General features: G+C 48.3%; 1 protein-coding gene across 10 annotated transcripts in view; it reads left to right on the top strand.

Moving 5' to 3' along the window:
- Positions 1-23,651, top strand: part of ABCC8 (ATP binding cassette subfamily C member 8) — a 77,240-nt gene continuing 53,589 nt past the window's right edge. For 6 of the 10 annotated variants that reach the window (XM_055091573.1, XM_028501252.2, XM_028501248.2 and 3 more), the window contains exons 1-7: positions 12-188; positions 1,473-1,614; positions 6,062-6,183; positions 11,679-11,845; positions 13,505-13,747; positions 14,638-14,826; positions 22,107-22,271. In XM_055091573.1, the coding sequence (XP_054947548.1) occupies positions 41-188; positions 1,473-1,614; positions 6,062-6,183; positions 11,679-11,845; positions 13,505-13,747; positions 14,638-14,826; positions 22,107-22,271 (1,176 nt within the window). In that variant the 5' untranslated portion in view covers positions 12-40. Of the gene's footprint in view, positions 189-1,472; positions 1,615-6,061; positions 6,184-11,678; positions 11,846-13,504; positions 13,748-14,637; positions 14,827-22,106; positions 22,272-23,651 lie in introns of all 10 variants that reach the window. The other 4 variants (XR_003683637.2, XM_028501254.2, XM_028501253.2 and 1 more) reach the window with 4 other exon arrangements.

The raw sequence follows: 23,651 nt of genomic DNA, 5'->3' as shown, positions 1-23,651 counted from the left end.
GCCAGCCGCAGTTGGAGCCCGAGCCCGAGCCCTCGCCGCCATGCCCCTGGCCTTCTGCGGCAGCGAGAACCACTCGGCAGCCTACCGGGTGGACCAGGGCGTCCTCAACAACGGTTGCTTCGTGGACGCGCTCAACGTGGTGCCGCACGTCTTCCTGCTCTTCATCACCTTCCCCATCCTCTTCATCGGTGAGCGCGCGGGGCGAGCAGCGGAGGAGGGGAGGACGGAGGTCGGGAGGGAGGAGGAGGAGGAGGCGCTGTGCGCCGCAGCGCTCCGCGTCCCCTTGCGGCCAGGCGACCGCCGCTCGCCTCCCTCTTGGGGTCCCCTGCTCTGTGTTATGCCCCGCGGTGCCGGCGCTCGCACACCCGCACAGCCCTCACTCCCGGGGTGTCCCAGAAACCGCACGCATCGCAACGGAAGCTCCTGACCCAGGGGACCCCCAAGTTTTGCCACCGCAGGGCCAGAGCTGGGGTGGAGAAAGGGGAAAGCAGGGGTCTCTGTACGCTCTGGATAGGTCGGTAGGGGGTCGGGCTGTAACCTCAGAGGCGCTGTGTAGGGAGCCGGGCCACCCCTCCCCCAAGGCACCCTTCTCGTCAGCCGCAGCTGGGCCCAGGGAGGAGTGCAGCCTTCGCCTCAGAGGCTGGGTGGAGGAGCTTCCCAGGGGCTGAGCCTGACAGTGGTCAGTAGCCTCCGGCAATTCTGGGGTTCCACTCGCCCTGACCGAGAAGAGGCTCCGCTTCCCCAGCTAACCCCACCGCGGCGCGCGCGTCTCTGGAGCGCAATTTCTCGGGCTCGGGGCAGAGCCGATCCGACTTAGCAGCGACCCGGACGGAGGCCACCAGCGCCACTGTTTGAAAGCCCTCTGCAGAGTTGGGCGTCACCGCCCAGACAGTCGTGTGTGCCTCTTTCCTAGGGTCCCCTTTATCTCTCTCCAAGACCTCGAATTTCTCAAGCTAGCTAGCTCTGTCAACTCATAGAGTGTTTGTTCCCTGCCTTCCCCAAAATGTGTTAATTTGCTCTAATTAAGAAAAAAAGCAAATCTTAAGATTCATATACAGCTTTTGAGAAGAAAGGAAAAATTGCTACAAAATTAAAAAGAGGAGGATGCTGCAGAAGCAAAAAGTTGCCAGTTGTTGACAAAGACAACTAGAAATAGGAAGGAAGCTTATGCTCACATGTGTATCAAAAATTGTACCAGCATTTACACTGTTGCTCTCAACCAAACGGTTTATTTACGCGGTTATTTGTCACACAAGAAGTCGGCATATAAAATGGGTACCTGCACGTTGTGGGCCTCTGTGGGTCCGGGGTTTCACGCAAGGACATTTAGTTCATGTGTACCAGACTGGGGCATTGTCATGGGTACACTCCTCATCCCCATCATGGACCCAATGCCTAAGCACCCTCCTGGGGTTCACGAAACCTCCTCCAGGTGAGCCAGGCTTCCCACCTCTTCCTGTCTCTCGTTGCAGGGTGGGGCAGTCAGAGCTCCAAGGTGCACATCCACCACAGCACATGGCTCCACTTCCCAGGGCACAACCTGCGCTGGATCCTGACCTTCATGCTGCTTTTCGTCCTGGTGTGTGAGATCGCGGAGGGCATCCTGTCTGATGGGTGAGTGACTCTCAGAGGACCCAGGAGAGTGGATCTACTCAAGGGTGCTTCCTAAAAGGCCCAGGGAGACCCCAGCTCAGCTGCATTCCATGAGCCAATATCGTTTCATTTGCTAATAAATCCAGCAGCTGTTTACCCAACATCTGTGTGCCAGGCACTGGACAGTGAGAACCAGGCCCTGCTCTCAGTGCAGCAGGGTGGAGGGGACCCAGATCTGGACACCAAGACCTGGTGAAATAATCCTAGAGCCTATTAGAGTGGATATGCCCAGCCTCTCCCACAAGCTGCTGCGGTTACCTTCTTGGAGGGAAAAAAATCACTCTTGCTTAAGATCTTTCCTTGGTTTCCAGTTGTTTACAAGGTCCTAAGTCCTCAGCCTGGCATCCAGGTCCCTCCCTCTCTCTAGCCTCATTCCTAAGGGCCTTCTTCCCATGCCCACCTTGCCGCTGGGCCTCACAGCATACTCTTCACACCTGCCACAGCACAGATCATACTGTATGTTAACATCTATATCTATTTGCAAACTGTCTCCCCCCTAAGTCAGAAAGGCCTCAGAGTTGGAATCTGCATTTTATTCATCTTTGTATTCACAGTGCAAGGCACATGAGAAAGCTCCATAGACCCTTAGTGACTCCTTAAGAGAATAAATGAAATAACGTTGCAAGAAAGTACTATGGGAGGATAAAGGAAGGCAGAGTTGGGCAAGCTTCATGGTTGAAGGGACTTCTGAGCAGAATCTGGAAGGATGACTAGGGTTCTGACAGGCAGAGGAGTTCCAGAGAGGGAGGGCCAGTGGGGAGTCGTGAGAAAGGTACCACGGGCGAGTGGGGAGGGGTGGGAGGGGAAGCAGGCAGGGTGGGAGCAGTGCAGCAGTGCAGCGGGGCTGAAGCATGAAACACGTGGGAGCGCTGGAGGCTGAGATGTGTAAACTGGGGGCATCTGCAGGAAGGCGTCACATGCCAGGCTGAGTGTTTGGGTTGAATTTTGTAGGCAGTTTGGAAGAGAAGAGATGTAATCAGCGCAGCACTTTTAGGTGAGAACTTGAGGGCAGGATGGAAGCAGGGAGAGGCTGGAGGTAGAAACAGCACTTAGGAGTGATTGCAGTAGTCTAGGTGAGAGATAACTGCAGCCAAAAGCGGTGTGTCAGCAGTTGGGGGTGCAGATGAGGAGGAGATGAAGCAGCCATCTCACTAAGGAAGAATGGAAGGATCGGCAAGGCTCAGTGACTGCCTGGGTGAAGGGGTGGTGGAGGGTGGTGGACATTTGGCTTAAATACTTGAGGTCCAATCCCTCTGAGCTGGAATCAGACTATGCCCAGATTCCACTCCTGCCAGCCCTGGCTCCTGCAGCTGGATGGCAGGGGGATGGGATCCTCACCCCCACCAACACACACACTCCCTCACCTTCCCACTCCCAATGTGCCTGCATCCTGGCTTCAGCAGTAATCTCTGTGATAACTGCTTGCCTTGGGCCTCCTCCTGACTATCAAAGCCCTCAGATGATCAGGACCAGAATGCATACTGCCACATAACTAGCAGGTGACAAGTCTGCCTCCCGCCTTCCATCCCAACACCCCTTCCAAAGCAGCACAGATGCTAGAGACGGGAGGGATGCCTTGTGAGCCCTCCGGCCAGAATATACTCACCGGGCTGTAATGAACAAAGCAACAGAGGGGAAAATACCCTTCCTGCAGAGAAGGTAGACCTGGGTCTTTGCTCTCATTTCTGCTATGCCACGTGCCAGCTGTGGGACTTTGGACGAGTCACCCAGCCCTTCCGGGTCTCACTTTCTCTACCTGTGAAATGAGCACCATAACCCCTGCCTTGCCTGCTTCATAGGGCAGTGGAGGATGAAATTAGAGCGTAGACAGGGTGCAGAGTGCAGAGTAGCAGAGCCCTGGGCAGCTAGTATATTCCCAGAATGTGGGAGACTGGCTAGAATATGGTTGGGGACTCCGTCCTGCTGGCTGTCCAGCAGGCCCTCCCGTGTGGGGCAGCACCTGTATCCCAAACCTCTCCAGCTCGGTGCAAATCGCCATCTCCTCCCCAGAGAGCAGGTCAGCTCCTCAATAGGCACTTATCTGGTATTTGCTGGTTTCCATCTGTGGCCTTCACCCCTGGGCAGGGGAGCATGAAGGAGGATGGGAAGGGGAACAGACATGAGGAGAAGCCACAGTCCCTGTCCTGGGTTGGCAGACTTGCCAGAAGTGTAAGGGGCAGATGAGAGAGGGGGGCTGTTAAAGCAGTGACCTTTGAACTTGAGTTTAGTTTAAGGTAAGCCTCGTTTAGTGATTAATTAAGGCATCTAACCTGTGGGGCTTCTTGTCTTCCTTTATGTATTATTTCTCTGTGATGCTCTGAATTCAGAACAACCAAAGCAGTATAGGTTATTTAGAATTTTTTTTTAAAATATAGAATGTTTTCCCAGACCACCATACACTGGAAAAAGCCATATATAAAACTTTTACCTAATTTCTTACCTAAGTCAGTGTAGATTATTCAGTAAAGCAGCCAAAATCTATTTAAGTCATGTCATAAAATACTTATTTCAATTATGGTTATTCACTGTCTTATTTCATCTTATAAAATGTTTATCATTTCTACCTTCTATTGCAAAAAAATGAATGTACTTAAACTTATGAAATAACATTTTAGATGTCACTTAAAAATGTACGCAGGAGTACAGAGTTTTTCAAAATTATTTCAAGGAGTACAGAGGCAAGAGTTTTGAAGACCTCCTGGACAGGGTGTTGGTTGCTTCCAGTGCCCCCACTAGTGACCGCCTTGTACCTCCTGTAACAGTGCAAAGACCTTGCACTGAGACTATCCACTAATCAAGCTTGAAGAATATCAACGTGTACAGTCTCATTTAACAAGAAATCTGGAGGCCACCTTTTTTAGTTGGTGTGGTGGCTTAGTAATGGCATCAGGAACCCAGCTTCTCCACATCTTTCTATGCCATCCTCTGTGTGTCCACCATATCTTCTCTTATGGTTACAAGATGGCTGCCCAACTCCAGGCATCAACTAAGCAAGGAAAAAGGGGGCATGCTGCCCACAAGCCTCTTCTTTATGCAGCAGATCATCTACAGACATTCCTTACATCCCATTGACCAGAATTGGGTTATATGGCCACTCTTAAACCAATCACTGACAAAGAAGTGTGCAATTGCATGGCTGCTTGAACCTCACCATCCATTCCCTGGGGCTGGGCGCATTGCTGGTGGAGCAAACTTGTGGTTCTTCTAGCGAGGAAGAAGGGAAACACACCGCCCCTATGCTATATCCTAGTCCCACCAGACCACTTGGGGTCCCAACATGGCTCTCCTCATGCCCCCCACCTTCTCCGTTGAACTGCTCATCCTTCAAAGTTCAGCCTTGTGCCACCTCCTCTGTGAAGCATTCCCTGCTTGCCCACCCTCCCCTGTGTGCTCTCAGCCTTCTGTCCATCTGCAATACCACTTCCCTAGACTGCCTAGTCAGACGGTTAGCTCTGAGCATGGTTGCTTCCTTCCCTACTGTCAGCTTCTCGAGGGCAGGGACTCTTTGCACACTGGATAGAAGGAGCAACGCAAGCAAGGACAGCACTGAAGCAGAAGACTGGAGGAGGCCTCCTGCGAACGGAGGGGTTCCTAACCATAGCTTCACTAGAAAGAGCAGGCTGGGTGGTGCTGGAAAAAAGGCTTGAGGCCACATCACCTGTGCCTTTGAGTTTTGCTTTCTATCGAAGGGAGCCTTGGAAGGGCATGATCAGGACCAGGCAAGTTGAGCCTCCTCACCAGTCGTGGGGAAGCTGAGTTCTGGGAGGGAGCTCCGGCTCCCTGTGGGGCTTATCACCAGACCAGAGCCCACCTGCTGAGGCCTCTGTAGGGGGATAAGCTGGTTCCAAGCCAGAAGCTTTGCAGCTGCGACTGCCAAGGCCAGCTCCCCTATGCCAGATTCTGAACCCAGAGAGAGAAGGCCATGAATTTCAAAGCCTGAACACCGAGCTCTCATAGCATCTCTGTGTGAACGCCTGGGCCCCTTAGTTAACAGGCGTGTTTGGGGCATGGGCTGGGCAGAGCTGCCAGCATATGGTATGGAGCTATATGGTATGTGTGTTCTGGAGGTAAGCGTGAACCCAGAGAGAGAAGGCCATGAATTTCAAAGCCTGAACACCGAGCTCTCATAGCATCTCTGTGTGAACGCCTGGGCCCCTTAGTTAACAGGCGTGTTTGGGGCATGGGCTGGGCAGAGCTGCCAGCATATGGTATGGAGCTATATGGTATGTGTGTTCTGGAGGCCCCACTGTGTGCTGTGCACTAAGCACGAGGCCTGGGCTACTCTGTTAGGGTACGACGCAGCTTATCTACATTTTCTCTCTCTCTCTCTCTCTCTCTCTCTCTCTCTCTCTCTCTCCCTCCCTCCCTCTCTCTCTCTCTCTGTCTCTCTCTCTCGCCCTTATCTCAGGGTGACCGAGTCCCGCCATCTCCACCTGTACATGCCGGCCGGGATGGCGTTCATGGCTGCTGTCACCTCTGTGATCTACTATCACAACATTGAGACCTCCAACTTCCCCAAGCTGCTGATTGGTAGGGAAAGGGGAGGAGTGGGAAACGGGGAGGGATAGGTACTTCCATTTGTTCCTTCAGATAATGTTTGCTGAGGACTTATGTGCCAGGCACTGTTCTAAGTGCTAGAGGTTCAGAAGTAGAGGAGAAAAATTCTTGCCATTGTGGAGCTTCCAGTCTGGTGGAGGAGACGTACAAGCAAAGACAGTAAACAGACAAACAAACAAATAAGTAGTGATGATTCTATGAAGAACATAGAGCTGGGTAAGGGGTAGAGAGTGAAGGCCGTGTTGCTGTCTGTATAGGATGCTCAGAGGAGGTCTCTGTTAAGAGTGAGCATGCAGATATTTGGGGGTAGATGTTTCTATGCAAATGGCACAGCAAATGCAAAGGCCTTCTGATAGGAACAAACTTGGCAAAGAGGCTAGTATGGTCGAAGGCAAATGAGTGCAGGGAAGAATGGTAGGAGATGAGGTCAGGGGCCAGGAGAGGAACAAGGAAGACTCCTAGGCTTTGGGCCAGCGTACATGGGTGAACAGTGGTATTAGTAACTGACATGGCAAAGGAGCAGGAGTTGGGGTGTTTAGGCCACAGTTGAGTTTGAAACAGCCAGCTCAAGTGTCAGGCGGTCAGTTAGATAAACAAGTTGGGCGTTCCAGAGGAGGTCTAAGATAGTCACGGCTTTATAGGTGGCATCTTGAGCCCAAAAGAGGTAACCTGGAGGAAAGAGAAGGGCCCCAGGACCAGAGCCTGTGGTTTGCCAACATTTAGGAGTGCCCGCTTAGACCTTCTGACACCATGTGGCCGGGGTCCCAGTCAGAAACAACGGTGATGGCTGTTGACATTTACTGAGTGTGTACTGTGTGCCAGGCTCAATGCTGAGCTTCCTCCATGCATTATCTCACTTAACCCCCCCCACTCTCCCTCTTGTACTGTTGCTATCCCCATTTTACAGATGTGAACACTGAAACTCAGAGAGGTTACAGATAATAACAGTGAACACTCATTTAGCACCTGCTATCTGTCGGGCACGATCCTAAGCATTTTACATATATTAACTCATTTAATCCTTACAACTCTATGAGGTAGGTACCATTATTATTTCCCTTTTATAGATCAGGAGACTGAGGCTCAGAAGTTAAGTGGTTTGCACTAGTCTCCCCAGCTAGTCAAGGGCCAGAGCCAAGTTTTTTGGTTTTTGTTTTTTAATTAATTTATTTATTTGGCTGCACTGGGTCTTAGTTGTGGCATGCGGGATCTTTCATTGCGGCGTGTGGGCTCTTCATTGCGGCACGCGGGCTTTTTTCTAGTTGTGGCGCACGGGCTCAGTAGTTGTGGTGCGCGGGCCCTCTAGTTGTGGCGCACGGGCTTAGTTGCCCCACGGCATGTGGGAACTTAGTTCCCCGACCAGGGATCGAACCTGCATCCCCTGCATTGGAAGGTGGATTCTTAACCACAGGACCACCAGGGAAGTCCTCAGAGCCAGGTTTAGATCCCAGGAGTCTGGCACCCAAGCAGGCTCTTAAAAAGGCTGAGACTGTGTTTAAGGGTCCTCAGACTGTGCTTAGGCCAGAGGTATAAATACACAGATCTGCCTCTGTGTGGGGCTTAATCTGCATGTCTAAGGCCGAGGCTGTACATCTGACTGTTAGGCTGTGGTCAGACCGTGTGTCATTAAGTCAGACTATGATTATTAGGAATCATAGCATCTAATTGACATCTGGAGTCTGGAACTCTCTGTGCTAAGCCAGAGACAGCACGGTGTCATGAGTGGGCAGAGGATGTTTCCCAAGCTAATCACAGGTCTACCTTCCTGTGTACGGTGGGAGCTGGCTCCATCAGGATCATCCAGGTGATGCCCCTACCCCAGGGGCCCCCAAGTGAGTGTGGTTGGGGGACTAGGGGGCAGCAGGTGGAGAGGTGTTAAATACAAGCTTCGGAGAGCCTCCCACGCCAGTGTCTGAAGCAGCTCCTCATGCACAGAGACCTCTCATTAACCACGAGGCCTGGCTGACCAGTGCCCCCGGACACACCCTGTCTGGGCATCTGGCGAGTTCATTTTCTCATTCTCCAGAAAGTGCATAATGTTCTCTCCACAAAGCACAAATGACCACCCATGGATGGACCAGTCCTTCTCCAAGGAACAAAGACTAACTCCCCCCTTTGGTAGAGCTTTGCTCTCCACAAAGCCAGAAATTCTAGAACAGGGAAAAGAGAAGAGGATGCACCCCATGAGCTTCAGGGCAGCAGGTATTAGGAGAATAGCTGGCCCTTTGAGGAAGCTACTGTCCGGTCACAGGTCTGGAGTCCTGCAGAAAGGTGACCCATGATGTGGCTTACATTGTCCCGTGAAGTAACCTTGTTCCTGGACCCAGGTGAGATCAGAAGGTGTTCTGTGAGAAAGTCATATTTGAGCTGAGAACTGAAGTATAGGTAAGAACTAACTGCGAGAAGGGACAGGGGAATGCTTCAGGCGGAAGGAGCAGCATGTGCAAAGGCCCAGAGGCAGAAGATGCAAAGCACATTAGGAAGTCTGGGCAAAAAACAGCAGCTGAAGTGCAGAGAGCAGAAGGGAGCTGAACTTTGAAGGTTGGAGTGGCAGGTGGGGCAAGACCTTGAAGGCCACACTACAGGCGTTATTCTTTATCCCAAGGGCGATGGTAAGCCATTGAGGATTGGGATGTGTGTGTGTGTATGTGTTAACATATGCATAACATAAAACTTACCATTTTAACCACTTTTAAGTGTACAGTTCAGTGGCACTCAATACATTCACATTGTTGGGTAACTATCACTACCATCCATCTCCAAAACTCTTTCATCTTCCCATTAAACAATAACTCCCCTCAACCCCTCGAAACCATCATTCGATAATACTTTCTGTCTCTATGAATCTGACTACATTAGTCACCTCGTATAAGTGGAATCATACACTATTTTGTCCATTTGTGACTGGTTCATTTAACTTATTATATTCTCAGGTTTCACCCATGTGGTAGCATGTGTCAGAATGTTCTTCCTTTTTAAGGCTGAATGATATTCCATTGTGTATGTGTGTGTGTGTGTGTGTGTGTGTGTGTGTGTGTGTGTACACACACACACCATATTTTGTTTATCCATTCATCTATCAATGGGCAGTTGGGTTGCTTCCACCTTTTGGCTATTACAAATAATGCTGCTATGAACATGGGTGTGTTGAGATCATATTTGATTAAATGTATTGCTCTACAGAGGCTAGGTTGGAGGAGGGCAAGAGGGGAATTGGGGAAACCAGGAGAAAGCTCTTAAGGCGGTCCAGGGGAGACATGATGGTGACCTGATCCAGGTGGCCACCCAGAAGGACAGAAGTGAATGGATTCAAGATAATTAGGAAGTAAAATAGAATTTGGTAATAGGTAGGATGTGGGGGTGAGGGAGAGGAAAGGGAGGGAAGAAGCAGAGGTAATGGGAATTCAGAGTTTAAAACTCACCAGCAGCCCCTGTGTTTTACTACTTTCTTTCCTTTCTCCTGTTCTCTCAGACATGCACTAAGCTTTTACCGAATGCTGCTGTGTCTGGCAACAGGCTGAGGGCTCAGCACTGTGGGATGGGACTGTGGAAATAACCCCTGGGCTTAGTCCTGGGTCCTCAACTAACTCCCTGTGTGACCTTGGACAAGACACTCAGGCTCTCTGAGCCTCAGTTTCCCCATCTGAACAGGAATAGTAAGTCCCTGCCTAAGGCAGTGTTCTTAGAAAGATCAAATCAAACCATATCTGTTACGTGTTAGAGGCAAGACCAATCTGAGACATATTTTCAAGTCTTGGCCCCAGGAGGAACCCTCACGAAGGTCTAAAGAGGTTCTGGTGCCTGGAATAGAGTCTGTTGGGAGAGTATAAGTGTGGATGCAGGGGGATGTCCCCCAGCTAGGGGATTCCTTGTGACCTGGATACCTGAACCAGCTGAGGGACATCATCCCAGTCTTGAGGACTGGGACCAGAAGCGGATGCTCCTGCCCTCTATCCTAATGCTCTCACTCAGGTGGCATTTGTCCCTCCCCAGTTCAATGTCTCAACCTAGTTCCCAGCCCAGAGCCAGCTTGGGACAGACCCCAGCTTTTGTCCCCAAGAGATGCCCTGGCATTTATGTCCTGGCCCACCTAGGGATGAAGGCAGGGTGACAGTCTCCTTCCCTCTGTGATTCCTCTAGAGAGGAGCTCTAGGCATTTAGGCTGACCTTATATCATATATAAGATCATATATATCATATATCTCAGAGCATATGACTCTAGGGGGTAATTGGGGAAGGACTGCCTGTGCTAAAGCACCCCCTAAAGGGGGACTTAGTTACTGCTGTCTTTTGTTGTCACCAGCTGACTGTGGTTTATTGGTGGATTTGGATGGGGGTGGGTGGGAATTTACAGGAGAGAATCCACAGATGGCTCCTGATGTTTATGGTCCAAGGTCTGAAATCTGGAGATAACAAATATATTAACAGCTGATATCCAAAGAGCGCCCACTGTGTGCCAGGCTCACTGTGCTAAATGCTCTCCATACATTGCTCATGACGACTTTTGAGGTAGTACTATTATTATTCCCATTTATGGATGAAGAAACTGAAGCCTAGATGGGTTAAATGACTTACCCAAGGTCACATAGCTATTAAGTCAGAGGATCTGTGCCCAGGCGTATCTGGCTGCAGGCCCAGCTCTAACCACTACACACACTGCCTCTCAGGACTGTGACTCATGTTTTTGTATCTCCCACTCCTCAGTCTCCCTGAGGAGCATCATCATGCCGTAGTGGACTCTGGACTTGGGGGCCAGGGACCTAGGCCCTCACCCTCTGTCTGTCACTAACTTGCAGTGAGCTTGGGCATGCCACCTCCTCTCTCTGGGCCTCAGGTTCCTCATCTGTTAAATGAAAGGGCTAGATTGAAAGACCTTTAAGATCTTCCCAGCTTGGGAATTCCGCAAGGAAGCCATTGTAGGGTGGAGCCTACATGCACAGGCTCTGGCACTAGGCTAGTCCACTTAATTGCTGTGTGACCTTAGATCAGTTACCAAACCTTTCTGAGCCTCGATTCCTTTATCGGTTAAACTGAGCATGACGTCAGGGCTTCCTTCACAAGGCTAATATAAGAAATAAATGAGATAAATATGTTTAAAGTGCTTATTTGGTATGGTGCCTATAACTCAGTTAAATTCAAGAAATAATTCCACTACTTTTCTTCTTATTTATTGTAAAGGGAAATTTGGCTGACCACCTTGACTTATAAGATGATTATTATTTTTGAACATGCCTATCATGAATGTTTTAATGTATGCACAACCGTCTCAAAATTACACACTCATATATTCACACACAGAGACACCCCTTTACTCAGAAATGTGCATACTCACACCCATAACACTTGCTTGTCCACACACACACCTCTTCCCTGACACACTTATTTTCTGTCCTCTTCCGCACAGTTGCACACACACACACGAATATGTGCACACACATCCTCCGTGCTTTCTTGTCTCTCCTCGGCAGCACTGCTAGTCTACTGGACCTTGGCCTTCATCACCAAGACTATCAAGTTTGTCAAGTTCTACGACCACGCCATCGGCTTCTCACAGCTGCGCTTCTGCCTCACGGGGCTGCTGGTGATCCTCTACGGGATGCTACTCCTCGTGGAGGTCAATGTCATCAGGGTGAGGGTAAGCAGGCTACTCCTGGGCTGCCACCCACCTGAGGACACACCTGGGCCAGGACGGGGCTCCTGACCTGTGTCCTGCGCCTGGGTGTGGGTCCCCACCCTCTTCTTAGCCAAACCCTAGAAGGAGTCAGCTTCTTTTACCTGCTCTCAAAAGGAGAGTTGAGGCCAGTGGGAAAAGTTTCAGGAGGAACATTCCATCCGGCCCAGCTGCCCTCTACCCCAGGCTCCCAGGGGGAGAGGAAATGACAGCTGAGGCTGTAGGAGTCTGGGTTTAATCCCATAGAGAGGAAATAAAAGCTTCAGGTACTGGCTTCTCTGAGTTTGTTTGATTTTTTTTTCTTTTTGAGGTCAGGGAGGCTTATTTTAATGTATTCATATAGTTACACATGAATGAGTAAATGTGGGAAATGTGGCTGCATACATGTCTTTTGTTTTTTTATCATTTTTGCTTTGCCCCCTTTCCCTCTCTGAGATTCATACCCTCCCCTCCCCCAACCTTTCTCTCCCCAGGTAACCCAGATTAACAGCCTAGTATGTGTCCTTCCATTCTTTGCTTTTATTAATATAAAATATAAGTAACACATACAAGTAATACAAGTAACCACATACTTGTATCTGTTAAGAATTTCTTCTCAACACATATAAGTATTGCTTTTTTCTTTCAGTATTAGTTTTATGAAAATGGGATCATATTATACATAGTTTTTCACAGTTTGCTTTTCTCATCTAACAGATATCCCCTGTGACTCCCTCCAAGTCTGATATGGTTAATTTAGCTTCCTTAATGGCTGCATAATATTCCATCGTGTGGATGAGCCATAATTTATTCAGCCATTACCCTATTGATGGGCATTCACTTTGTTGCCAACTTTTTACCTTCATAAATAATGGCATATTCAACATACCTATATCTTTCTGTATTGCTGCTTTTATTTCTATGGGAGAGAATTCAAGGAGTGGAGTTACTGGCTCAAAGGGTCTGTGTATTTTAAATGTTAATTGATACTGCAGATTACCTTCCAGAAATGCTGTGACCTACCAGCAGTGAATCAGAAAGCGCTTTCCCTTTCTCCAACCAGCAAGGGGGGCTACAGCCATTTCTAATTTGCACCAGTCTGATGAGCATAAAGTGCTACTTTAATCTGCATTCTCTGACTCCTCCGCTTTAGTTGGTGATTTGCAGGCCATAGAGGCTTCTATATTCCCTACCTCCACTGACCCTCACATCATCCCCTTTTTAGATGAGGATACGCTTTAGATGAGATGTGTCCAAAGATGCCTTGCTAGTAAGCGGAGGAGGCAGGTTTCAAACCCAGGTCTGCATGGCTCCACGTTCTGCAAACCCTACATGAAACACGATGGCATCTTCAGAATTGTAGGAGAAGATGGTATATGGGAGATTCCCGCTTCTCCCCAACCCAACCCACCCCAGGGGATTCAGAGTGGCCCTCGATGAAGAGTTATGAGTCAGGAGGCCCTGGCACTGGTAGCCAAGAGGAGTTGGGGGATCCTTTTCCTGGGAATAGGCAAACGATGGCCCCACCTATTAGAGGTCAAGGGTGGGATGTCACAACCCCAGATCTTTGCTGAGGCAGAATGGAGGGTGGTGAGAAGTTGTAAGTTGCACTTACCCATCCCCAGTGACCCGTGTGCCCCACAGAGATACATCTTCTTCAAGATGCCGAGAGAAGTGAAACCCCCAGAGGACCTGCAGGACCTGGGGGTGCGCTTCCTGCAGCCCTTTGTGAACCTGCTGTCCAAAGGCACCTACTGGTGGATGAACGCCTTCATCAAGACTGCCCACAAGAAGCCCATTGATCTCCGAGCCATTGGGAAGCTGCCCATTGCCATGAGGGCCCTCACCAACTACCAGCGGCTCTGCGAGGCCTTCGATGCCCAGGCGGTCAGTGGGGGCATGGCCACACCATCCATTCCCTGCCCTCTGGTTTAGAGTCACAGATGGGGACATCAGAAAGTATCAGGTCAAACCCTTGATGGGACAGTGGGGAAACTGAGTCCCAGTGAGAGGAAGAGGCTTGCCCTAAGTCACACAGTGAACCAGGGACAAGTCCAAGACCAAAGACTCATAGGACAGTCACAGCTGGAATGGCCCTCACAGTTTAGCTCATCTGGTCTAACACTTACATTGTCCATGTGGGGAAACTGAGGCCCTGAAGGGAGGTACTGATTTCCCATGCCCTGTGCTCTTCTTTTTGGAGCCCAGTGACTGTAAAGGTGGGAATTTTCACCCATATGGAGAGCAGGGTCATTAGTAGCCTGATCCTTACAATAACTCTATGATTTGGGCCAGGCAGGCATCTCTCCAAATCACTGATGAGGAAACTGAGGCCCTGAGAAAGGCTGTTACCTCACCAGAGCTGGCCCACAGCTGGTAGGTAGTAGAGCCGGTTGCCTGACTCCCAGTCCAGGGCTCCTTCGCTGCTTCTGCCCTAGCATCAAGGGGAGACACTGAGGCAGACACAGTGGCACTGGACTGGCATATGTTACTCCCTCATTACAGTGCTGTGCTCACCACGTAGTCCCTGACCAGCTGTGTGACCTTGATCCATCATCTGGCCTCAGTTTCCCCATCTGGACCATGTTGGGTCCCCATATGGACCCACACAACCACACACTTGGTGGTTCCATAATTTCTTCCTGGAGTTCACCTTTTTGCAGCAGATGCCACTGGGTTTCCCCAGGCAGCAGGAGCCAGGCGCTCCCTGGGAGGCTGGGCCCTGCTGTGAACGGGCCCTCAGCCACTCTGACCTGGCCATGTGTCTCTCTGGACAGCGGAAGGACATGCAAAGCACACAGGGTGCCCGGGCCATCTGGCAGGCCCTCTGCCGTGCCTTCGGGAGGCGCCTGGTCCTCAGCAGCACTTTCCGCATCTTGGCTGACCTGCTGGGCTTCGCTGGGCCGCTGTGCATCTTTGGAATCGTGGACCACCTTGGGAAGGAGAATCGCGTCTTCCAGCCCAAGGTAGGCCACCCAGGGGTAGAGCAGGGCACCCTTTGCAAGGTTTTCACTCACGGGTGAGAAAGGGCAAGAGGCCGATGTGTGTGAGCTGTGGCTGCACCGGGGCAGCTCCTTACCATGCACAGAGCCCTTAGCAATATCCCCCTCTAGGAGATGCTCTGCATCTGGTCAACAGAAATGTTAGAAGGCAAGCTTGTGCCCTTAGAGGATTTATGGCGCCTTGCTGTTTTCACCATACCATAATCACCATAATACATCTCTCAGTTATGTCATCATCCAGAAGGTTGCAGGTAGTGCATTTGTTTATCCAGTGTCTAGAACTTCTGTTTGTTAGCTTTTAGTTCATGTCATCTTAACAGACTCTAAGTAACTTTTCGGGGATCTATCTTCTTCAGTTTTGTATATGCACAGCACTCAAGGTTCTGCAGGGCCATCTTGGTGGCTGCTGTTGGGGGGAGGAGAGTGGGAAACCTCCGTGTGTAGGGCTCTTTCTCCCTCCACTCCAAATTTTATTAAAAGCTGCCCCAGTTTTATTAATATGTTAGACTTGCCCATTAAAATTTCTTTTTAAAAAAGAGTTCCATGTCTTAAAAATATTTGAAACCCATTGGACTAGACGATATCCAATGGCCTTTCCAGCTCTAAAGATGCTACAGACTGAAATTTGTCGGACAACAGAGACAGAAAAATCTTTCTGGGGTTTATTTTCCTTCCTTGGGGCAATAACATCCACTCTGGGGGTGAGGGCGGAGTACTTAATTCTTCCATCTGTTTCTTTGCTGCCACTTAGGTTTAGATGGTCACGAAACGGAAAACTTTTCACCTCTAATAAAATTCAGAGTCTTATTTTCCCAGCAGGAACATCATTATAACCTTTTAACCACAAACAGACAGTCCAAAAATGATGCAGGGAATTACTAATTAGGGATCTGACTACTAATTTACGACTCTTCCTTGTGTAATGTTATTCATCTCGTGGGCTCCAAAATTGCAGATACCATTTAATCCTCAGGAGGTTCATATGAATTTTTTCCAGAGATATAATTAATCAGCTGAGTACTTTTGGCTGGGAATATGAGACACTCCAAGTCTGTTTGTCTGATTTACTCAGCAAATGATTATTGAACCCTACCACGTGCCAGACCTGGGTTAGGCTGTCAGAGTATATAGAGGCAATGGTTACAATGAGGAGGATTAACAATAATAACAACCATTTATTGACTGCTTAATACATGCCTGGCTGTGTGCAGAAGTTATCCATTTGTTATCTCATTTAATCCCTAAAACAGCCCTTTAGGGTAAGTTTTTTTTGTAACAGTTTTATTGAGATATAATTCACATAACCATACAACTTATAAGGTAGGTATTTTAATCCCCATTCTACAGATGAGGAACTTGAGGCTCAAAGAGGTTAAGTAACTTTCCCTAGGGTCTCTCAGCTAGTTAGTGACAGAGTCAGGATTTGAAACCAAGTCTCTTTCACTCCATAGTCTGGGCATTTACAATCATGATGCTAAATTGATTATTATTATCAAGCCATCACCGCTGGCTCCAAGGATTGTGAAACCCAATGGAGGAGAGAGAAATCTAAATAAAATATTTTTATACCATGTGTTAAATACTACTACTCGGAAGTAGATACAAGGAACTATGGGAAGAAGGAGTGACTAACTGAGCCAGTGATCATGACAGCTTCGTAGAGGAGAGGGTATTTGAATGGGGCCTTGACAGATGCATAGGAGTTGGCTAGGCTAAGATGGGTAGATTTCTTGTTCAATCAAGAATGTGAAGACTATTAACTTTGAAATAAATTTTATGAAAACTTTACTGTACTTCACAATTTTTTCACTTTTAGAAAATGCTTATATAATGTATCAATTTCTTTAAAAAAAAAAACTTGAGAAAGCCTAAAAAAAAAAAAAAAGAAAAACTTTGAAGACTCTTTTTGCTTATTTAGACTTCAGTGGCTTTTGAGCCGCTGAACTTTATTTGGCCCCAAAAGAGGGGGGAAGAGACTGCTTCTCTTGTCTACAGGAGTGTCACCTTCAGGTTCAGTCTGACCTTAGGTGACCCCCAAATACTCCACATTGATAAAACTGCAGCAGCATGGAGCCAGTTGTTAATATTAGGGGGAAGTGACACCAGCCAGAGCCCTTATCAGCTTGTCCACATCATCTTCTTCTAACTATGTTTCCCAAAACTCTTATGTCAGTCTCCTAAGAACTCTGAGGGCGGATGTTTCAAAGAGATGGTGAGAACAACACTTAGAATATTACTTCATCAGAATGTTAGCTTTGCCTTCTCTTTTCTCTTTGTTTATACACAAACCCTGGGATTTGCTGCCCTCTCATTGGAATGCTCTTGTCTCAGATACTTGTTGGCACATAAATCGCCGAGACAGATGGCCCTGCCTCAGTGGCAGCAGGCCTTATCAGATTTAATATTTGTTCCCTGCAGCCCAAATACAATCAGCAAATTACAGACATAGAAACGAGAGTTGAAAGTAAATATAGTCTCCAACGTCAGCAACAAAGAGTCCTCAGTCGTGTGGTTGCTTGGGATATGGCTTAATTCTCATTTGGGCTTCTGGGCCCAGAAAGTGGGGGAAAGGGGTCATTTATTAAAGTCACTTGGTTCACCCCTCTGCCTCCCGGCAGGCAGCTCTAACCCAGAGAGACAGGTGCTCTTCTGGTCTTTATGAACAAAGAAGGAAGCTCTCTAGCTACACGTCACAGTGTTTAACAACCCTCTCAGTGAGAAAGCCCTTCTTTCCGCTCAGCCTGAATCTATCCTGCTGCAGTCAGCACAGCCAGGCACCCATTGTTTACTTTATTATCAGTGGCTGCCCTGTCCTGTCTTCCCTCGCCAGGATACTCACAGTTGACAAGAATCATACCGCCCTTGGCATCTTCAAGGACAAGCGTTTCTTATCTCTTCTTTTATTGCTGGAAGTGTCATATAGCCTGCTAGATCTTTGACACTCCTGTCCCCCTACCACTCCCCAGGGAAAGCTGGGACCCAGGCTGTGCACAACCCACAGTAGATCTCTTTCCAGCCCCCTCTCTCACCCAACCCCCTCCAACAATCTGTCACCTGCCATGGATGCCTCTGATCTGTCAGGGGGGCAAGGATTTATAGAGAACTGCTGGCATCTGAAACCTGCCAGCACTGCTCTAGGCTGTGAGCTGAGCAGAGAAAAAAAGAAAGAACAGTCTGGGTTTGATCTCAGGGCCAAAGCTTCGAATGGCCTCTAAACCTCAGTGGGAGTCATATGTAGGTTAGTGAGTGTGTGTTGTTTCTGAATGAGTTCTCCTGAGACCTGCTTATGAGTCTATGCGTATGTCCCTTCTGTTTGTCCCTGTGTCTCTTGGTATGTCTCTTTCTGTGTATATCTGTGTCCCCATTTGGATGCTTATATTTGTGGCTATCACTGTGGGTACTTTGAGAACTTATATGCATTTCTGTGATTTTGTGATGTCAGCGTGTGGGTTGGTCTCTTTATGACAATGCCGATGAGCTGTTCTGGTCTGGCGTGTGTCACTAACCCCCTCTCAGCTGCCAAGACGCATCTCCAGTGTCACCTCCTCCAGGAAGCCTTCCTCTGGTTGAATTAGCTGCTCCTCTTCTGTGCTCCCATAATATCCTACGCTTGCACCATCAAAGCACCCCTTTTCTTTTTCCTCAACTTGACCCTGAGTCTCCTAAGACAGGACCTGCATTGTCTGACCTCTGTGTGCCCAGCTCCATGCCTGACACCCAGGAGGCACAGGAGAAATGACTTTTTCAATGAATAATGCAGATGTTACTGTTGCTGCTTACACTTACTAAAAAAATTTTTTACCTACATTGTTACATTGGATTCTCAAAACAACTCTCTGAAGTAGAAACCCTTAATGGCCTCATTTTACAGGTAAGGAAACTGAAGCTCAGAGAGGCTGAGGAACTTACTAAGGACACAGTAGCTAACCTAATGAGTCAGAACTCAAACTCAGATATGGCTAACCTCAAAGTCTAAGCTCTAAACCACGATGTCAAATGGTTGTGGCTGGATGGGTGGGTGCCTTGGTCTGTGAGTGGTCAAAGACAGTTCTCAGTGTTTTTACCCAGGGCCTCCCAGCACTGGGACCTACAAGCAATTCACTTTTTGGCCCTTGCCAAAATTGGAAGCAAGATCCCAAGTGTCCCCCTCTCCTCTAAGCTCCAGAGAACAAGGGAAAGGAGCCTTTCCAGTCATACCTCTGGCCAGGCAGGGGCAACGGAAGTCAGACCTGTAGAATCAAGAGTCCTGGGTGCTAGGCCTGCCTCTGCAACAAACTCCCTCTGTGCTCTTCAGCAGTCACTTACATTCTGCAGGCCTCTGTTGGCTCGACTGTAAAATGGGGAAATGTATAGCTTCTATAAAAAGTAGATGGGGGATGAAGATCATATGCATTGATTAATTTAAAATATATTTATTGAGCGCTACTGGGGAAACCCCTGGAAACAAACACAGTTTCCTCCCTGAGAGCTTGTGAAAATGTGAGACAAGGGCATCTGATCTTCCAAAGCCTTTACCACCCGCCAAATGTCAAGTTGTAAGTCCTTGGCCTTTTCTCTCCAGTCTTCAAGGTGCTGGGCAAAGCCAGTGCTCTCACAGCCATTTGAAACTTCCCAGGGCCTGCCTTCCTTGGGCAGCATTCTAGGCCTCTTTGGCTAGTCTAGAACCCACTTCTTAATCAAAATGTAGCTATTCTGGCCTCCATCTCTTTTACATTGTCTCTTTGAAGAGAGATCAAATAATGACCCAATCAATGACTTACACCTGCAAGCAGATTTTCATTTTAACAGGTCACAAAATTCTTGATCCAAATAAATATTATTTCTGACCCTAGGGTGTGTGTGTTGTTAGGCGAAGGGGTCAAGGCTTTGCCTTTAGACCTGAAAAAAGAGAATTTGTTGCTTTGTGAAAAATGTACAAATACTGATGAGTGCATTTATTAAATAACACCCATAGCCTAACCAAGGAGATCGGTTGATTTTTCTAGCCCTCATTCCCCAGCGTATGTGCTTTCTGATCATTGTGACACAGTGAACGAGTGCCATTCCATGCTGCTCGAGAGCTTTCATGGTAACTCATGTTCTTGGTTGCATAGTGTTCCCATGAGTATCCTAATATACTTACCCATTCCCTGTGGTTAGATATTTGCATGGATTTTTGCACTCTCCCCCTGCTAGAATCCAGAGATAGTACATCTTTGCACATACAGCTATTTCCTTATGTTAAATTATTTTCTTTGGGATGAATCCCCATGATGTGCTTTGTGGCTTTAAAATAATGGACCTTATTCTCCAGAGCTGGGTCTCTACAGAGGCTGGTAGAACAGAAGAATTCCAAGGCATGTTAAACAGGACCAGGTTTTTCCCAAGCCTGGATGACTACATTTTTGACCCAGAACCATCCAGGTGGGCATCTTTCAGTCCCCCACAAGTCACAAGCTTATAGCTGACAGTAGGAGACTCAAGGTCAAAAGACTGGATGAGGCTTAAGTAGTGGTTCTACGGTAGTGATTTTGGCATCACACAAGTTCATGTTCACGTGTTGTTTTCCTTTATCAGCATGTGACCTTGGGCCAGCCACTTAACCATGCTGAAACTCCATTTCCTCATGTGTAAAATTGGGCTAATAATGGTACTCTTCTCATTGTGTATTGTGAGCATTGCACCTGGTAAATATTGTATCCTGCCCCTTGCTTCCCTGTAAGGTCAGGTTCTTAAGCCACATGGCCTAGTTTTTTAAAAAATATTTTTATTTATTTATTTTTGGCTGCATTGGGTCTTCGTTGCTGTGTGCGGGCTTTCTCTAGTTGTGGAGAGCGGGGGTTGCTCAGCAGTTGTGGCACAGGGGCTTAGCTGCTCTGCAGCATGTGGGATCTTCCCAGGCCAGTGCTCGAACCTGTGTCCCCCGCGTTGGCAGGCAGATTCTTAACCACTGCGCCACCAGGGAAGTCCCAAACGTGCCCTAGTTTTAAGGTCCATTTTGCTGCCAGCCATCCCCACCCTCTCCCTTCTCCCTTCTCCTTTTCCCTGTTGTACTTTAACAAATGAGACAGAGTCAGGGCCTTCAGGTGTCAGTAGGACCCCCTTCTAAGAGACCTCACACTTCTCCCTATACCTGCTTCCTGCTGTCCCCAAAAGGGAGAGACCCCATCCCACAGAGGAAGGGCCATACAGTTGTAACCAGGACCAGCTCCATGGAGCTGCGAGGGCTGGTTAAAGGGGCCTGTTGAACCAAGAGGCAAGATCTTCTCTACCATCAGAAAGGCCTGTATCCAGGATGCAGGAATTTCTGACTCTAGAAACAGGACTCCGCTTAGAATCCTGACCCTTTCAGCCTGCTCTGGTGTGGACATGCCATCAGGCTCCTTCTCATCACTTTGTTCCCACCACTCTTTATCCCGCAGCCGCAGTTCCCACACCCTTCCAAATCACTTGCAAAGTTCAGGGCAGAGTCTCCGGAAGGGGAGAGCTATGTCTTCATGGAAACACTGATGTGGCTCTGCTGGGGAGCGATGGACTTAATCAAGATCAAAGTTTTCCCGGGAGCTGTTGATGATGAATTTAGAAACACATGCTGTTGTTCCCTGGTATCTTTAGCAATGAAGTCCAAGTGTTTGGTTTTTTTTTTCCCCCACTGCTTATCATCTGAGATCTTGCTGGAGGTGCAGGAAGCCTTACATTTAAAAGGAGGTCCCAGGAGCCCACAAGGCTGGGGCGCTTGGGTCTGAAATAGTCAATTATAGGCAATGAGTTTCCATCTCTCGCCTGGGAGCACTACTGCCATGTTTTCTGCTGGTCTTTCTCCCCAGAAGTTTCTACAGTGCAGGCTGTTGGTGAATGTGGGACAAGGCCTCAGCTGATTCTGTTTTTGTAGCGGAGAACACACGTCGTGGCATCTGTTCTAGCAGTTCTAGTTTTGGCTGCTCTGTGATTTGCTCTGTTTATTCTTATCCTATTCAGAGTGAGCTCCCCTGGCCTGGTGGCCACAAAGCTGAGAGTCATATTTATGGGCATGAGGTTAGAACTGGGCCACATTCTGTTCACCTAAGTTTATTGATGGAGAGAGTATAGGCAACCCTCCCTATAGTTAGAAGAATGCTAGTCTGATTTTTCACTCATAAACAGTTGCACAAGGCTTGCAAGCATGGAGGGTCCTATAATAATGGCCTCTATGGCCCAGTAACATGTACCAATGGCAGTCATTTTGCCGGCAATGACTGCCACCTCTGAATTTCTCTTTCCAACAGACACAATTTCTCGGGGTTTACTTTGTCTCATCCCAAGAGTTCCTTGCTAATGCCTACGTCTTAGCCGTGCTTCTGTTCCTTGCCCTCCTACTGCAAAGGACATTTCTGCAAGCATCCTACTATGTCGCCATTGAAACTGGAATTAACTTGAGAGGAGCAATACAGGTACTTGAATGATTATTCTTTTCCCTTCACAATAAGAACTGCATTATTTGTCCTCACGGACACTCAAGAATGGTTCTGCTGTGAATTTATTTTCTTGCTGCCCTTTAACAGTGTTTTGAAACAATAACCATTGACAAGGCAGTGTGACATAGTGGAGAGTGCCTTGGGCTGGTCTTGGGAAATGTAGTGGCTCTAGCCCTAGTTCTGCCTTGAACTAGATCTGAGATGTCAACTGCTCAGCCTTGAATGGGACAGACATCACTAATCAATCACAGCACTTAATCCTGCTGAATGCAAGTGCAGCCTAAGAATCCTTCTATAAATATTGTTCCAGGGCTCTGTTACCAGACAGTCTTCTTTGGTTACAAAGAAGCATGTTTGACATACCAAGACTAGATAGACTGTAAGATCTATTTGAACTCTTAAATCTTGGGTCATGACGAGAGAGACGTACCTGGCCTGGTAAGTCCCTGGTCTAGGTTCTTTTTCTTTTTTAATTAATTTATTTATTTATGGCTGTGTTGGGTCTTCATTTCTGTGTGAGGGCTTTCTCTAGTTGTGGCAAGCGGGGGCCACCCTTCATCGCGGTGCGCGGGCCTCTCACTATCACGGCCTCTCTTGTTGCGGAGCACAGGCTCCAGACGCGCAGGCTCAGTAATTGTGGCTCCCGGGCCCAGTTGCTCCGCAGCATGTGGGATCTTCCCAGACCAGGGCTCGAACCCGTGTCGCCTACATTGGCAGGCAGATTCTCAACCACTGCTCCACCAGGGAAGCTCAGTTCTTGTTCCTGTCTGCTGTGGCTTCCTTCTCAGAGTCGGTTGAAAAGATGGTCAAGGTCAGGAAGGGTTCAGGGCCCCATTAGGCAAGGCGGTGATGAGCCCGTGTTTTCATTAGAATTTGGTTCCACTGTTGGAATGGAGAGACCCAGTGTGATAGTGGTTTAAATAGGATAAAAGTTTGTTTTGCACATTTAGTCAGGGCTGATGCGGCAGCTATACAATCATCAGAGACCTTGGCTCCTTCTGTAATGTTGCTTTGCCAGCCTTCTTACATGACTTTGTCTCATGGTTTAATGTGACTATTGAAATTGCCACTATCGTGTCTACATTTAAACCAACATGAAGAAAGATGGGACAATAGGAAGACCTATTGTCTTTTCAAATCATGATGCGGAAGTTGCACAGATCCTCTCCCATCCCACTGGGGAGAAATTGGCCACATGGCTATACCTAGAGAGGCTAGAAAGTGTGGTCTTTATTCTTTTTCTTTTCTTTTTTTTTGGCCACACCACGCGGCACGTGGGATCTTAGTTTCCCAACCAGGGATCGAACCTGCGTCCCCTGCATTGGAAGTGTGGAGTCTTAACCACTGGACCACCAG

Source organism: Physeter macrocephalus, chromosome 16, assembly GCF_002837175.3.
Source record: "Physeter macrocephalus isolate SW-GA chromosome 16, ASM283717v5, whole genome shotgun sequence".
Lineage (NCBI taxonomy): Eukaryota > Metazoa > Chordata > Mammalia > Artiodactyla > Physeteridae > Physeter > Physeter macrocephalus.
Note: the sequence above shows the minus strand (reverse complement) of the source record. Positions and strands in the feature narration are given on the sequence as shown.